Source organism: Centruroides vittatus, unplaced genomic scaffold, assembly GCF_030686945.1.
Source record: "Centruroides vittatus isolate TY-2023 unplaced genomic scaffold, ASM3068694v2 contig_1035, whole genome shotgun sequence".
NCBI classification, from domain to species: domain Eukaryota; kingdom Metazoa; phylum Arthropoda; class Arachnida; order Scorpiones; family Buthidae; genus Centruroides; species Centruroides vittatus.
The window spans coordinates 2,638,463-2,656,348 of NW_027120673.1; the positions used below are offsets into that span (position 1 = coordinate 2,638,463).

A 17,886-nucleotide genomic window follows, 5' to 3' on the forward strand; every position below is an offset into this window, starting at 1 on the left:
GCTGCCACCGTGTACCACTGCCATGATGCCAATCCAACCCTAAGAGACTCTCCATCTCCTCTGGCTATAATCCAATGCTTCCCAGAACAAACTTCCCATCCTTGATTTTCCATCATCAGGAGATCAATAGCACCTTTTGCACTCATCCAACATTTGGGAATTCACCATCTCTGCTTCCCAGTCTTCATCTACTGAATGATCCACCATCAGAACACCTGAATCATTGACTTCCATCCATTTCAAGTGTCACTATGAATAATTGTAAGTTTTTCCTTTAAAATAAATGCAATTATTTCTATACATTCATGTACAGTACATTTCTGTCTGCTACCACTATCTTCTTATGGCTCCATCCTCACATCATCCTGACAGAAGTGTGAGAGTGGTGAGTAACCCTACTTTCAAACCTATTGTAGGGGTGTTTAAACAACAAAGGCATTGGGTAATGGCTCACAGGATAAACACATCAAGAAAACATTTTCTTGAAATAGGAATCCAATGGGAAATTGCTTAGTTGTATCCTTTTGACATTTTATGCATGTTTTAAAGTGATTAAAAAGAATTTTACAATATATACAGATTAGTTGAAATTCTTTTCCTATTTCAGTAGTACTACCATCATGATTTTTCTGTCATTCATCCCCTAATAGTAAAATGTGATAGTATTATAACTCTATTGTACATAAACAGTGATTGTCTCTCTCTATAAATTTTATGAATCACACTCTAGTTTAAAATAAATTTTCTTCTGAAGCACAATCAATATTTTAATATGAAAAATGTATTCCTTTAGAATAATTTTTTACATTTCTGAGAAAAATAGAGTCTAATTAATTAACAATGAAAGTTATTATGAAAACTAAAAATTCCACTAAAATAAATGAATGTTTTTTTTCTCTTCTTTAATTTATTTTTACTTATTATATAACTCACCTATTAACATTGTTTTTTCACTTCCTTTAAATAAAACTTTTAATGAATGTGGAGTGTAAATTATATTTTGAACAAATTCAAGATATCTTATGAGAGCTGCAACTGCTGCTAAACAATAATATCTGAAATAAAAAAATATTTAAAATCAGATCTATTTTTTCTTTTTTCTATTTTTAACTAAAATTTTCAAGTTAAATTATAAGGTTTCAGTCAAAATATACAATTTCAATATCAACAGTATATTTATAATAAAAAATGGTGGAAAATGTTTATTAATTGAGTATTTTTAATATAAAAACGACAAGGTTATGCTAAATGTTATTAAGAAATCAGTATTTCACTAATTATATTTTGAGAAAAAGTTTTTGTCAATGACTATATTATAAGGAAGAACTAAAAACAACTGTGGTTATTTAGCTGAACTATTCAGTGTACCCTTAAGCATGGATGACCATTAAGTTTTAATAATGCTAATGTTTTCTACCTAATTAATGGGCTAACTTCAGGTGTGAACAGTTGACAATGGAATGCCAGTATTGGAAGGAAGATGGGATAAATACTAATAGAGCAAACAAGCAGTGGAGGTGAACTACCATGTAAAAATTGTAAAAATGTAGTTGATGTAAAAAACTAAGAAAATAGTCAGACAAAGGGAAAAAGTCCTTGTTTGTACTGTTTATACACTTGTTGGTGACAAAGTGATTATAAATTTCACACCTCTCTCCTCTTTTATGATAGACAATCTTGAAATTTATATAAGTTGTAAAAAAAATCTGTTAAGAAAATTTTTCTCATATTAATTTTAAATTTTTTTGTGCTATTTAATACATTTTTAAGTTACAATTTGTATTGACTCATTTTCTGAGATTATTATTTGTTTTTTTATTTAACTGTTATGTTCTGTTATTTTTTGATGAATTTCATTGATTGTTTCATATTGTTGATTGTTATTGTATCATATTAAAAAAAAAAAGATTATATTATTTCAGGAAACAATTATATAATATAATGTTCTTTTTCTGAAATAACAAACTGTTAAAATACTTTCTACAAAGCAAAAATGAGTATTATAAATGTACTGTACCATATATTAAAAAAATGAATATAATGTAATCTTGTATTAGGGATAATAAATTACTGTTAGGATTCAGCAAAATCTAATGATTTAAATTTGAAAAGCATTACATGGTTTAATGATCTGTATTCATGAAAAGTAATATACAGGTATACCTCACCTTATGTCAGTAATTGATTCCAGGAGAGGCAACTTAAGTCAAATTTACTTGTCTCTGAATTTACTTGTCACTAGGCTAAACCACAAATAACTATTCCCAGTTCTGTATTTTATCTATTAATGCATTTTTAATAATATATAGTTAATAAGAATCTATTTTAAGCTTACAAACAAATTACTTTTTTTCTGTACTATATTAAAAACTAAAATTTATCTAAATTTACAAATACATAAATTTACAATACTTGTAAATGTACATGTTTACAATTTGGCGATGTTTACAGTACATCACAGACTCTCTATTTGTGAATGTGGTTTGCTCTAAGACATTATAAAATAAAATGATTTTGCAAGGTTAAATAAGAAATAATACAGTTTTTAAAATTATTTTGCAATGGTAGAAAATATACTAATTTACATTAAATTTACCAATAAAGACCACTAAATAAGACGATAACACAGAGTCATAGACGTTTTCGTATTTCGTTCTCTAGGATTTATGATGTACAGTGTTAACATTTACTGTAAATGTACGTATTTTAATATGATTTTATATATTTTTATTCTTATTTATTGTATAGTAACATTATTTTATGTGCTTGTAATGCTTTTCTAGTGATATTATGACTTCAATATTTGTGGTAGACAGATATAAAGTTGAATAAAATGATTTAAACTTGATTTTTATTTTTTTATATATATGTATGTATATTCAAATATATATATATATATATTTGAATTTATATTATATATATATTTGAATTTTATATATATATATACCGTATTTTACGGACTATAAGACGCACTTTTTTCTTCGAAAAATTGCCTCCAAAATTCAGGTGCGTCTTATGGTCCGTAGGTCTTATAGATTTTTTTTTTTTAAATTGCTTAAGAGTTAAGGTGCGTCTTATAGTCCATAGCGTCTTATAGTCCGTAAAATATGGTATATATTTTTATATATAAAAATATATGAATAAAATATATATATCATTTATTCATTTATATATAAATATATTTCATAATTTTATATATTTTATTCATATATTTATTCATATAAAATATATAAATAAATATATATATTTTTATATATTTTTGATATATATCTTTTTTTTCTTCCCACAAACAACATATAATCAAGAAGGACTTAACTCAAAACGACATAACCTGAGGTATACCTGGAGTGTCTCAAGTTTTAGTTAGAGAAAAAATTCAAATCAAAGAGTTAAATAAAATTTTAAAAACGTTTGACAGAATTAGATTGTTGGAAAGCTTTTTCTAGAACAAGTGTTGCAATTTATCTCTATGATTATGTTGATTAGTCATTGTGAAACGTGACAGTTTATGTGTAGCTATATTTAGTTTGACTAGGTGGAAATCACAATGCTTGTTTTTACTTTAAAGTTTTACAATTTTTCAATGTTTTCTTATTTTCTATAAATTTTATTTAATTTTAAATATTATAGTCTGTTTAATTTTTTTTATATTTTACTGAAGACTAGAGTAACTGGAACATTTTCAACACTTTCTTTTGCTGACAAGCTATACGTATCTTCAAGCTTTCTTGTTGAAAAATTCTAAGATGCTATCTGATGTACCTAGTTTCTTTGTACAATCTTACTCAATGAAAATCAGGTTTGATTTGGTTTGATGGAATACAGCAATGAAACACATGAGTGATCTGCCAAGGGGATGCCTCCGAGGAGAACTTTTTACTGGAAACTGATTTCTACTTTGGTGTTAGAATTGTGAAGGAATCAGAAAATTCCATGTGGCAAGCCCATTGGTGAGGCACAAACCTATAACCAACTACCAGTGTTTAGTGGTTTTACCAAATCAACACAGGTATTTGAGTAGATAAAACCACTCAACTAGCCATTGATGAGCTATCAATGGATATCACAGTAAAGTTGGAAGTCTTTTTTCATTCAGTTTTTCAAATAAATTTTAATAACATTTGACTTAGAGAAAGGGTGCTCACAACTGGAAATTGTGGCTGGAATTGTCAAAAATTGTTTGCAGGCTGTTCATATATCAGTAACTTGCTGGCAAATAATTTTCATCAATCAAAAATTTAGCAAGGCTATTGATGTCTTTTAAGTCTCACAATTTATCTTTAAACTCACTATGAACTTCCAAAGTTGTTCATCTATCTCAGGAGCCAGATAATCATGGTAAGTGTTAAAAAGTTTTGATGCAGCAAAATGTAGTAACCTATGTCATCTTTCTTCTCAGTTAAATTTTCAAGAAGTTTAGCTGCAAAAGTTTAACAATTTTATTTAGACTGGTGATTATAATATCCAGTTTAAAATTAAACACCTTGACTTTGGAAGTATTAGGCAAAATCCTCTATTCTTTCAACTTGGTTCAGAAAATTGAAATGTCTTTCTCCCTTGGTATTCTCTTCAACTTAAAGAGAGGTGAGGGACTTGATGTGTGATAATTTTAGTAACCACATAAGAGTCATTGAAGCTTTGCCATGTCAACAAGTATGAGTGATTTTAATAAGTTCTGTTGCTTTGGTAACTTCATACTTAGAAGAGTGCAACATTTTTTATATATTTTACTTTTATGACTGTTATATATAACAGAGGGAAAGTATGGCAATCAGTCAAAAAATTATCTCCAATATTTTTACATTTTTGGACTCAGGATCTTGAAACATTGAGAAATGCAAAAAAATTGGGGTTTTTCTGTATGAACGTGTGTGTGCATGCATGCCTACACTGATGGCATAATTTTATTCTCCCACTTTTAAGTTTAATAATTTCTGTGCATTTTTTTTAAATTTCTGAAATTTTGCAGGGAGGTTTGGATATTAGAGGGATTGATGCTATTAAAGTTTTGTGGCTAAAGGTTGAGGGACAAGGAGATAGAGGAAGATGGGGATCATGTGTCATATCTGAAGCAATCAGATGTCCCGGATTAACTGAAACAGCCTTCTTTGTCTTGGCTTGGAGAAATGTCCCAGGTTTGAATAAAATGTTCCGGATTATCCCATTTTTATTTATAACTAAATAGTTCATATTAAAAAATTAAAAAAAAATAATAAGACTTAATTTTAAAAAAAAATTGCTTTGAAGAATTCTTCTTTAACATTTACTATATATAGAATATTTCATCCTAGTAAATTATCACAATGTTACTTATGTAGAGATGCAGCTAAGCATAGTGCTATTACCTAAATCCTACAGTGTAGGATTTGGCAACATTTCAAAGTATTGTACCAAACTTAAGTTGTAAAGTTATTCTGTGTGCAGACAGGATTCTACCAATTTTGTTATATATATATTACAGTATCAAAATTTGTCCAATTATAATAGACTTTGAAAATATATAATTTTGAAGTTAAGTTGTTAATTGAATTTTCTTTCATGTGAGGTGCATGCACAACATGCAGATGGCAACATGAAGCTTAAACACATGCACTGTAATATAAATATACAAATAAGAGATTGTTTTTAAATTTATTACAGCCTACACTAAACTATGGTTTCCATTTAAATATGTAATTAATAATTAAAATATAACTTTTACTACATTTCTATTCAATCAGAGTGCCATTGAAAATTTTCCCATGTGCTATAGGTTGTCAACACTTAGTTTAACACAATAAGCACCATAATAGCAGGGAATAAAATATCACACTGGGCCATGGTCCTTTTTTTTTTGAATAAAACAACACAAATATGATGGCCATTTAATATAATTTTTATCTGTAATGTTAAAAAACATTTTTTTCTTAATTTTTAGGCATGTTGCAAAATTGCTACACATGGTCTGAATGACTTTTTTCTGATTATGTTATGCCATCTTGTATGCTTATCAGCTTTTGATTTCAACAAAACTTCTACCACATTAAAGGTTGCAAAAATGGACTGATACAAATCCAAGAAAAATAGAATAATCACTGAAATAATATATCTACTGTTTACCATTTATGTTCACTAAGAGAAAATGAAGATTGTTTCTTGAATATTTGTTTTTGGGATTTATATTTTTACGATATTGTACTTAATCATGTTCACTGTGCAAGAAAAACATTAGAAAAAGCAAATTTTGCTCATTTTCCATATTTTATACAGGAAAAATTAAATTCTTATTCTATCATAAAAAAAATTTACTGGGCCAAGTGCAATTTCTATTCCCACAGGCCATGCTTTAACTATTTCCATTACATTTATATGGCTAGCATGTTGCTTTAAAGTAACACAGCTCAGATTTCAATGTATAGTGTGTGTTGCATTTCTGCAACACATGACTTGGGTGAATTGTTGGGTGAGTCTTAACACTATGCTTACATGTAAAGGCAATAAATTAAAATCCTCCATAAAATTTTATAATACTATATTAATAGGAAAGAAAATCCTATCAAGTGGGAGCACCAGATTTAAGGGCCTGGAGGCAAATGTCTCTTCTCCCTCCCAGTAGTTATGAGTGGAGCAGTCAACAGTGAAAAAATCATTAGAGCAGAAATTTTTTAGAACAAGATTGAAGAATTGTCAGGATCAAAAAGTTCAAGATTCAAAAATTCAGCAGGGTTTGAATCTATAATCATTTGGAATGTGGGTTTATCTATTGAGATCATCTTCAGAACTGAAAAAAATAGAACTGCTTGAAATATCAAACAAATAAGATAAAAATGAAGCCAACTGGCAGAGTCTGGGTAAGACAATCTTAAAACTTTTAAATATGTTCTGATTCATGTATTTTAGTTCATTTATGTCGTTCCTGAAGATGATATTCTAAAATACTTTGATAGCTATTCTGCCATACAGATGTCACAATAGCCCAGTTGAGTGATTGTGTATAGCTATACAAAGAAGTAAATTATGTGAAAAAAATTTAAATTTAATAAGCAAATTAATACTACAGTATATAATGAAATGTGACCAAATGCTTAGATCAAACACATGGAAAATAACAGTTCACATATGCTATGTCTCTTTAAAAATGATGTTTTTCTCCAATACATTTTTATTTACTGTTATTTTATTTGTATTTTTATGTTAGTTTTATATTATGTTACATTATCTAATTTTTATTTTAGTTTTATTTGTATTTTGTTTTATTTTTGTTTCTTACTTCATATACAGATAATAATATATTATTTTCATGTTTATAATTTAAATATATTTGTTTGTTACATATTTAAATATATAATTTAAATATGTTTAAAAAATATTCAAATTTGTAATGTTGCTTGGATTAATTCAAAAAGTTATGTACAAACAGTTGTTCTATTTAAATTGTAAGAATACTGAATGTTGTTGATCTGAAGATGAGATTGAGAATCCCAAAAAGTGCTTAATCTGAATAAATGCATTGACTGTTTTAACCATTTCTGAGTTTCTTTTCTTACATCTAGCCTGCTGTATTAATTAGCTATGTCTATACAGAAGAAAACATTTGCCTCTTCAAAAATTACTGTATGTTTAATTGGGCTGCAATTTGAAAAAATTATAGACCTATAAATTCCCACTGCTGTCCATCTGTCCGTCTTTCCTTAATCTCAAGAACAAGTTAGATAGATGAAAGACAAGACCAGATATGGAAACTTAAGGGGAAGGAGGCCCAGATTAACGATATATAAACTTCCAAAGCAAAGTTATTTCAATTCAAAAATTTTTCCCTGAAAGGTGTTAGATATATGACCAGCATGACTCTATTGTTAAAGGAAAAGTAAGATGTACAGGGCAAGCCACTACTAATTTGAGGTGTACAGAGCATATATTTTAAATTAAATAAATTAAAAATATGATTAAAAATTGCAGCCCAGCATTCTGATGTCACAATAAATAATATATGAAAAGTTTTTAAATCAATTACTTGTTGGCAATTTGTAATTCCACTGAATTATATTCAGGAGCACATAATAACTGGATAACTTGTAATCCTCTGGATTCATTAAAGTATTTTCTCTGTACAGTAGTAATATTTATTTTAGATAATTGTTCAGTAATTTTCTGAATTAAAACTGACATTGTTTTCTCATACGATGTATCCGGTACAATTATCTACAAAAATGTAAAGAATATATAACATAATATATTAGAACATAATTATATTATTTATATACATAATAATATATAAAACAATAAATGGAATATTTTTATCATTTCTCCATTTAATATTAATAATAATAGATATTTTAAAATATGAAATTACATTAAATTCTTTACTTTGCAACAATTTTTTAATTACATTGAATTATCTATATCATGGTACTTATTGTAAAATCCAAAAATGAGGCCATCTTACACAATGATTTATTTTCTTAGAAGATAATATAGTTTGTATATGTAGAAAATCATCATTAATTCAAGCTTGGATAGTATGAAATTCCATTAATTTGTAAATATATTATTTGTCGTAGCCAGAGATATAGAGGTTTATTAAGGATGTTAATTAAGGAATTCAATTAGTTCAAAATATGGATACTTTGAAATTTGAAATGAAAATTCTGTCCAAACTGTGATATAAGTATATTAACTTGTACATTTAGAACAAAGTTACAAAGATTGGTTTTATTCATGTACAACAGCACAGCACTTGGGTGATCTGCCAAGAAGGGATGGACGCATTCTGGGAGGTCGTTTATGGAAAACTGGCCCCTCTATAGGTGTTACTAACATAAAGAAAACCTGAAAAATTCCATGTGGCCAGCCCACTGGTGATGCACAAACCCACAACCAATTACCAGTGTTTGGTGGTTTTTATCCACTCAGTCACTGGTGGGCACTTATTAGAATTAAAAAAGTATCATTCAGAAATGAAAAAAACAGAGTTGTCAGATGTGGAAAATAAATACTTATACAGTTTTCACAGTATAACACTTTTTGACTCCAGGCAGGTGAGTGCTGTGTGCTACTCATGTACTTTGTGCAATATCACTGTCATAGTAATTAAGTGAATATAATATATATTTAAAATTATATCCTTTTTTTTGTATGAATTATATTTAGTTTCTTATTTTTTAAATTTTTGCCAATAGACAGCACTACATGTAAAGCCAGAAAATTGAATGTAGACAAAAATTAATTGCCAAATAAAAATTCAATCAATATTTTGGGGTATTATGTATGACATTATCTAAGTTAGAAGTATGTTAATGTAATATTATAAAGCACTCAGCAAATCATTATAGATATACGTACTTAACACCTTACTCTTGCCGAGAAAAAATATATTTATTTGCAACAAACAAACAAACGTTTTCAGCCTGCTTCACAGGCCATCTTCAGGCTTGGAATACATTTGAAATTAAAATTCCATCCATGGAATACAAAAATTCAAATTCAAAATTAAATAAGGTACAATCAAAATAAAATATTGAATAACTAACATAAAGCAAAAAATAACAAAAAATATATAAAAATGTAACAAATGAATACGTAAGCATTAATAAATGCAAATTTCTAAGACATACAATAAAACCACTATATTGATTGGTTAGAGCCCTTATTAAACTTCTTAACCATAAACTTCCATGCAGAGGGAAGACTTTCTGCGTCCCTCGCATTAAGACAGCCTTCTTGTAATCTACTTCTAAAAATCTGCAACTTTTCCGCTGTCAAGGCTAATGATGGAGACGATAAAGGATTTATGATGGCCGCCTCATTCCATTTGACCGTAGCTCCTGGCGCTTGCGCCATTTGGGACAAAACTGTTGCATTAGACCCCTTTCTGATATTATAACTATGCTCCTTGATTCTAATTCCTAAACTTCTAGTGGTTACTCCGATGTAATCTTTTTTAACGCCCAATTGGATGTTTTCATACGGAATTTTATAAACTCCTGCTTTCTCTTCTGCCTTTATTGCATGAATACTTATCCTTGCAATTGCATGAATACTTATCCTTGCAACTAGACACGGATACTCTTGTTGCCCGTGATCCTATGAAGGTGGTTAAGGATCTGCAAAGTATAGCATTAATGGAGGATGAGGTTGCAACGGTTTTCGACTATGAGAGCATGTATCCGTCAGTAAGGATAGAATCGTGCGAGGAGGCACTATTGGATTTCTTATACAGCAATAACTCGGAATTGCTTAGTTATACGGAAGAGGTAGAGAGTTTAACTAGTTTGGTCTGCCGGGAGTCTTGTTTCGTGTTTAATGGACAGGTCTACAGACAGAGAAGAGGGGTCCCTATGGGAAGTCCACTCTCAGGGATCCTATGCGAATTGGTAGTTAGGAGGCTGGAAAGAAGAATTTTTCATGGTTTTAAGGATGATATCGTGTATTTCAGCAGATACGTTGATGACCTACTTATATTATGGAGAAGTAACAGCAGAATTAAGGATTTTTTAGATAAGATCAATGATAACAATGATGGCCTTACTTTAAGATTGGAGCAGAAAAGTTCCTTGAATCTGCATTTTCTCGACATCGATATCACATTCAAAAAAGGCCACTTGTCCACTAGTGTTTTTATTAAACCATCCCACAGCCCATTGTATATTCCCTCCCAATCCAAGGATCCGTATAAATATAAAATTGCAGCTTTCAGGGCTTTAATAAGAAGAGCCTTTTTGTATTGCGAAAGAGTGCAAGACAGGACGAAAGAAATAAATAGAATAATAAATGTAGCCAGGACCCTAGGTTACCAAAAAAGTACAATTCTAGGAATAATTAAGAAATATGAACACAACATCAAGAAAGGATGTTTTAAGAATGCTCCCAATAAATTTGTAAAGTTTACATATAATGAAAGTATGAATACAGTCATGAAAGAAATAGCACACAGAAAAAGTTTGAAGATGCTTATAAAAAGGGCCCCTAATTTATACAAAATCCTCAGGAATGATAAAGATGTTATAAAGGCAGAAGAGAAAGCAGGAGTTTATAAAATTCCGTATGAAAACATCCAATTGGGCGTTAAAAAAGATTACATCGGAGTAACCACTAGAAGTTTAGGAATTAGAATCAAGGAGCATAGTTATAATATCAGAAAGGGGTCTAATGCAACAGTTTTGTCCCAAATGGCGCAAGCGCCAGGAGCTACGGTCAAATGGAATGAGGCGGCCATCATAAATCCTTTATCGTCTCCATCATTAGCCTTGACAGCGGAAAAGTTGCAGATTTTTAGAAGTAGATTACAAGAAGGCTGTCTTAATGCGAGGGACGCAGAAAGTCTTCCCTCTGCATGGAAGTTTATGGTTAAGAAGTTTAATAAGGGCTCTAACCAATCAATATAATGGTTTTATTGTATGTCTTAGAAATTTGCATTTATTAATGCTTACGTATTCATTTGTTACATTTTTATATATTTTTTGTTATTTTTTGCTTTATGTTAGTTATTCAATATTTTATTTTGATTGTACCTTATTTAATTTTGAATTTGAATTTTTGTATTCCATGGATGGAATTTTAATTTCAAATGTATTCCAAGCCTGAAGATGGCCTGTGAAGCAGGCTGAAAACGTTTGTTTGTTTGTTGCAAATAAATATATTTTTTCTCGGCAAGAGTAAGGTGTTAAGTACGTATATCTGTATGTTAATGTAACCACCAAGTTTTGTTGCAATTGGTCAAATGGCCTAAGAGAGCATAATGAACAAAAAAACAAATATCCTCATTTTTATATAGATAAAATGTATAATAAATTTCAAACATACAAACTTACTTCTATTGGATTTAAAATGTTGAGTTTTGAAATCATTTTCATGTATGTTTGGCTGTCTGCAAATTGCGAAAGATATATTACAGGATTTTTTAAATCAAGACTTGCTATTCCAATCTCTCCTCGCCCAATACCTCGTCCTTCAACAATTGCTTTAAAATATTATATATAATACAATTGTTTAAAACCATTTTCATTGAAATTTTCAATTTAAAATTCAAAAATGTTAAATTTATTTCAGTTATTAAAATATTTATATTTATGTAATGAAAGTAATACCTGAAATAACTGAACCTTTCAATAACTGAGGAGTAATACTTGATGTAGATAAATCTGATGTTTTATATCGATGTGAAGAACTTTTAGCTGAAGAATATTTTGAAGTTGAATGAAGTTTTGGAGTTATATAATACGGAGTTCTCTTAATTGTACTAGTACTACTACTGTTACAATTGCTAAAAAATTTAAACTGTAGATTAACTCAATATAAAAAATTGAAGCTACTTAATTTTTAATTAAACATTAAAATCTAATTTGATTAATTTTTTTATATTACTTTATTAAAAGAGAATAGCATTTTGTATTACACTCAAGGAATGTAATCTTGTTCGTAGAAAAAAGAGAAAGTGAACTTTACAGAACCATCAATTGAGAATAAACTTAATCATGATTCAATAAAAAATTTCAAATAGAGTAGACTATGTTGTTATAATCATAAATATTGTTATCAGTTATTTAATGCTATAAAAATTTGCAGGATCCAAATTATATACTGTAAGTTAAAATACACCATTAAAACTTCACTTATTGTAATCGGAATTTAGTTGTAATAGTTATGTTTGGGTAAATTGGTATTTTGTTATTTTGTAATACACTAATATTACTGTACCCTTGGTATTTCGGATTCGGAGACGCAGGTGCCCATAAGTTCCATGGGAGCCTCAAGGTTGCTTTTTTTCCAACTTTCCTATCTTTCTTTATTTCCTCTTCCATCTAATCCCCTAACTCCTCCCTCTTCTTTCCGCTTCTAACTCAGGGCTAAGTCCTTTGCTAAAATGAAGGACAGCCCTCTATTATCTTTGCAACCAGGTAGATTGGTATTTTTATACTCTTTTCACATTATCAGCCTTAAAATCTGGCTGATAGCATGCAATTTATATCACTTATTGATATCAGTCATAATTAGTACTGTTACAAGCTGTGGGGCTCAGGATATAAATTGACAGCACAGTTTACCGAAACTTACACTTCTTAGATACACTAACAACAAATTTAACTTTAATTATCTCATTAAAAGAAACAAAAACAAAATTCTCCACCATTCTTTTTACCTTTTTTGAATCATTCTCCTCTTTTTTGTTTTGCCACTCTCCACACCATGGTGCTCATCTTTTCTGGAGCTGGAGCGACACTGCCCTCCTCTTAAGGCATGCTCGTTCCAAGCATCATTACACCCATAGTACCATACCAAACGATCCACATGAACAATATTGAGTGCGGTTCTCGACCCCTTCTGTATTCGGTAGGTGACATCGTTGATTCTAGTCACAACACGATATGGCCCATCTCACTTCAACTGTAATTTAGGGGACTTCCCCTTGCTGCACACAGGGTTATGTAACTACACTAGGGAACCCTCTTCGAAGCCTTGATTGCTTGCCTTCCGGTCATATCGGGTCTTCATCTTTTCAGACATTTGTTGGCCTGACTGTCAGATGTGGTCATATACGTCATTCATCTTATGACGTAAATCGTCCGCATAGTCGGTCATGCTACGTGGACTATCAGGTGGGGTGCTGGTGATTAAACCTGCAGGCAATCGTAATTCTCTTCCAAAGTTTGCAAAGGCTGGCGTCACAGATGTACTTTCATGGACCGCGCTTCGGTATGCCAACAAAAATGGTTGAATGTGCTTGTCCCAGTCTCTTTGCTGAGTCTCTATGACTTTTGCCAGGTACCTTTCCAATGTCTGATTAAATCGTTCCACCATCCCATCGGACTGTGGATGATATGAGGTGGTTCTGGTTTTGTGGGTACCCAACACACGGCATGTTTCCCGAAAAATTTGGGACTCAAAATTCCTGCCTTGATCACTGTGAATCTCTAAGGGTACTCCAAACTGACAGAAGACTTCGTGGACTAATTTATCAGCCACAGTTTCTGCTTCTTCATTGGGAATGGCGAAGACCTCTGGCCACTGACTACTTAGTAAAGTAGTCCATGACAACCATGAAGTACCGGTTTCTATTTTCACTTTCAGGAAACAGTCCCGCAACATCTAACGCTATTCATTCCCATGGGGCTCCAACATTGTACACCCTTAATGCACCTCTACTGTGAGTTTGAAGTCCCTTCATGGCCGTGCAACTCGTACATATTCGACACCATTCCTCCACATCATCATGACAGTGGATCCAATAAAATCTCTCACGGATCTTCAGTAAGGTCCTCTTCATTCCCATATGGCCTCCAGAGCAGCTGTCGTGGTACAGTTTTAGGACCTCTGGAACTTTTCCCTTGGGAACAACCATTTGCAGGTGGTAGCTGTCCCCTCGGGTATTTTCCCACTTATGGCACAATATCCCATCCTGTATGGTCAAGCTGTCCCATTGTGCCCAGTAGCTCTTTGTAACTGGACTCATAGCTGCAACATCACTCCAGTTGGGCCTAGGAGCATCAGCCTTCAACCACTCGAGGATTGGCTTAAGGTATGCGTCATTTTCCTGAGCCTGTTGTAAGGTTTCCTTCCACTCGTTACTGATCTCCATTTTCAGCATTTGCACAGGAACAATTTCTTTAGCCTCTTGTCTGACACAGTGCATACAGTCATCAGCACAAGGCTTTCTCGACAAGGCATCAGCGTTACCATGCGTTTTCCCTTTAATTTCGCCTTGGATAATTAGGCTATTCCCATCGTGGGCTTGGGAGATCGAGATTCCTGGAGCTCAGAACCAGCCAGCATCTGCCCCGCAGTCCTGGCATTTACTTGTTTCCCTGCTGCCACTGCAACTGGGTGGTGGTATCAGCCACCTCTACCTTCTGAAGTCCATCCTCCTCTCGGTCTCTCCCAAGGTGCCCTCGCTTTGGGCAATTCATCTGCAGATGGCGCATTGCTCTACAGTAGTAACACTGGGGACCTGTCGTTACAACCTCTCTAACACGATGGGATTGATCATTGCATCTTACTGCCTACACCTCGAAAGCATGGGCCAAAGCATCCTTCAGAGTTTCATGATGACCCAATCTGACAGCGGCTCGAACTTCTAGATTGCGTATTCCATCTATGAACGCTTGTACTGTACAAGTAGTCCATCAACCAATGCAAGTGAAGACTGATATGCTTTTCGGACCAGTTTCTCAACTTCCAGTGCCCCAGCACTGTAGAGTCTCAGCACTACATTACGCACAGTCCTTAAGCTGGGCCCAATACACGTGCTCAAGATGCTTGTCTCCCTATCTGAACTCCAATGCTTCCACCAGTTGGTCGTAAGTGACATCCTTACCGAGGGCCTCTAGTACAGTCAAGGCCTGATCGCGGAGGGCCGACATGAGTGCTGTCATGGCCTGTGCATTAGTCCATCCATTTATCCTCACCACGGCTTCAAACTGAATTTTATAAGCCAACCATGAAGATGTCTCGTCAAAAGGCAGTACTTTAAATCCATGTATTGCCGGCGTAGCTATAACGGGAGTGGCATTCCCAATCTCAAATATGAACTCGACCAAAGCTTTCTCAACGTCCATGATCTTCACTTCAGCTTTGGCAATTCGATCCTCATGCCGTTGGACCTGCTCCTTGATTTCCTTTAAATCGTTGCTAATCATGGCGTGCAGTTCCTTCAGTTGATGTGCCTGCTCTTCTTCGCCTTTCTGGAGCTCTTCTTTCATTTGACATGCCTGCTCTTATTGCATGTTTTTCAACTGACTGGTCTGCTCTTGTAATGCCACCAACAATACAGATAGGTCCAGCATAGCTGGTGCTGGAGTAGGGCCAGAGGTGCTGGCAACAGAGTCAGTTGTTTGCTGACCATCTAATGTCCGATCAGAAAATTCACTAAAATGCCGCTGATCCATCGCCTGCTGTCGCTGTTGGCTTTGTGTACAAATCCTTTCAATGTCTCCTTTCGGCATAACTGGCTTGATTCATATCGCACTCCTGACACCAATTTGTTACAAGCTGTGGGGCTCGGGATATAAATTGACAGCACAGTTTACTGAAACTTACACTTCTTAGATACACTAACAACAAATTAAACTTTAAATATCTCATTAAAAGAAACAAAAACAAAATTCTCCACCGTTCTTTTTTCCTTTTTCGAATCGTTCTCCTTTTTTTCGTTTTGCCACTCTCCACACCATGGCGCTTGCGCAACAGTACTTTAAATATTAAGCATTAATAATTTTAATAGTTATTTTCTTACAGTAAAGTAGTTTAAATAGTTGGAAATTCTTATTTCAGTTATATGCTAGCTGTTGTTAAAGATGGTAAAACAATACTAGATAAACAACTTTTCATTAAGAAATCTTCAAGTTATACAAGTTTTATTGTTTTAACATGTCCTTTTAATATTAGAGTAAAAAAACTAAAATTTTCCCCAGACATGTATTGGACCATCAAGAATTTGGGAGTTTCTTGAGTGACCCTATCTAACCCTAGTGGGGCCCTTCTAAGTTTCAGTACTCCCAAGGGACAATGACAAAATTTTACAAAACCACTTTAAACTTTAATTTAAAATTTCTGCTGTTTGTAAGTTGCCGACATTTAGGGGTAATAAGTTAATTGCGCGTCAGGAAAAGCCTAGGTCTTTTGGGTGGCCATGGGCATTGTCCAGTATCAGCAGGGCTTTGAGTGGCAGCTCTTTGTCCAGCAGGTATTTCTTTACAGCAAGAGCAAAGGTTTCCAGGATCCATTTCTTGAAGACAACCTGGGTCACCCAGACTTTTGGGTTAGACTTCCAATGGACAGGCAGGTTGGACTTGACAATGCAGTTCTTCTTGAAAACCCTGGGATTTTCAGAATGGTAAACCAGCAGGGTTTTGATCTTCAGGTCTCCGCTGGCATTGGCTGCAAACAGGAGTGTCAGCCTGTCCTTCATGGGCTTGTGTCAGGCAAAGTCTTTTCCTCCTTGGTAATGAAGGTCCTGTTGGGCATCTTCTTCCAGAAAAGACCAGTTTCATCAACATTAAAAACTTGTTGCAGGTGGTATCCTTCATTCTTGAGAAATTGTTGACAATCAACAGAGAACTTCTCTGCTTCTTCCTTGTCATTACTGCCAGCCTCACCATGCATGATGACGCTGTGGATTCCACAGCTTTTCTTGAACCTAAAAAACCACCTCCTGGAGGCTTTAAACTCTTCTTCTTCATTGCCACTGCTGCTGCTTGTTCCAGGAGTGTTTTTCTTCAACTTGTCATAGATGAGTTTGGCTTTTTAACAGATAATTTCTTGGGTAGAGATATCACCTCTCACCTGCCTGTCATTGATCCAAACTATCAACAGCCTTTCCATTTTGTCATGGAGTGAAGACCTACGCTTCATGTGGGGGTCTCCAAGATCTTCCACAAGGGGAGTCTCCAAGATCTTCCATGATCTTGGAGACTCCCCTTGGCAACCTTGGCTGACTTGATGGTGTCTTTCTTGCTTAAAATGGTGTTGATGGTGGTCTTGCTGAGACCAAACTCTTTGAGAAGATCAAACTGTTTTACCCACTTTCACTCCTTCTGATGATTTCTTGCTTTGTTTCGATTGAAATCACCTTTCTGCTTTTTTTAGAAGCCATGATTTGCACAACACCCTGCACTGAGGTGATGTACGTAATAAACAAGGGAGTGTGGGGAACGTCACCCTCCACATCTTAACAGTCGTAACGAACCCCAGGTGGTAAGAGTTATTACTTCCTGGAACGGGACCGGACTCACCCTGTGCGACCTTTTGGACAGTGAGTTGCCTTTTGTTAGCCACATCGTCGAGTCATGTAACTGTTACGCGAGCAGAAAATAAACTTAGTTTTGTTACTGTTCGTCTCATTCGTTTTTAATCGCGCGCAGTGGCGAGAAGCAAAGGTAATAACAGTAAAAAACTCCACATTGGTGACCCGAA

General features: G+C 33.3%; 1 protein-coding gene across 1 annotated transcript in view; it reads right to left on the reverse strand.

Annotated features, from left to right (window-relative positions):
* The window catches only part of LOC136969551 (mutS protein homolog 4-like), a 101,516-nt gene that overhangs the window by 63,225 nt on the left and 20,405 nt on the right, over window positions 1-17,886 (reverse strand). The window contains exons 3-6 of the mRNA XM_067263765.1: window positions 12,066-12,241; window positions 11,790-11,938; window positions 7,994-8,181; window positions 934-1,055 (exon numbers count right to left, since the gene is read on the reverse strand). Of these exons, the coding sequence (XP_067119866.1) occupies window positions 934-1,055; window positions 7,994-8,181; window positions 11,790-11,938; window positions 12,066-12,241 (635 nt within the window). The remainder of the gene's footprint in view (window positions 1-933; window positions 1,056-7,993; window positions 8,182-11,789; window positions 11,939-12,065; window positions 12,242-17,886) is intronic.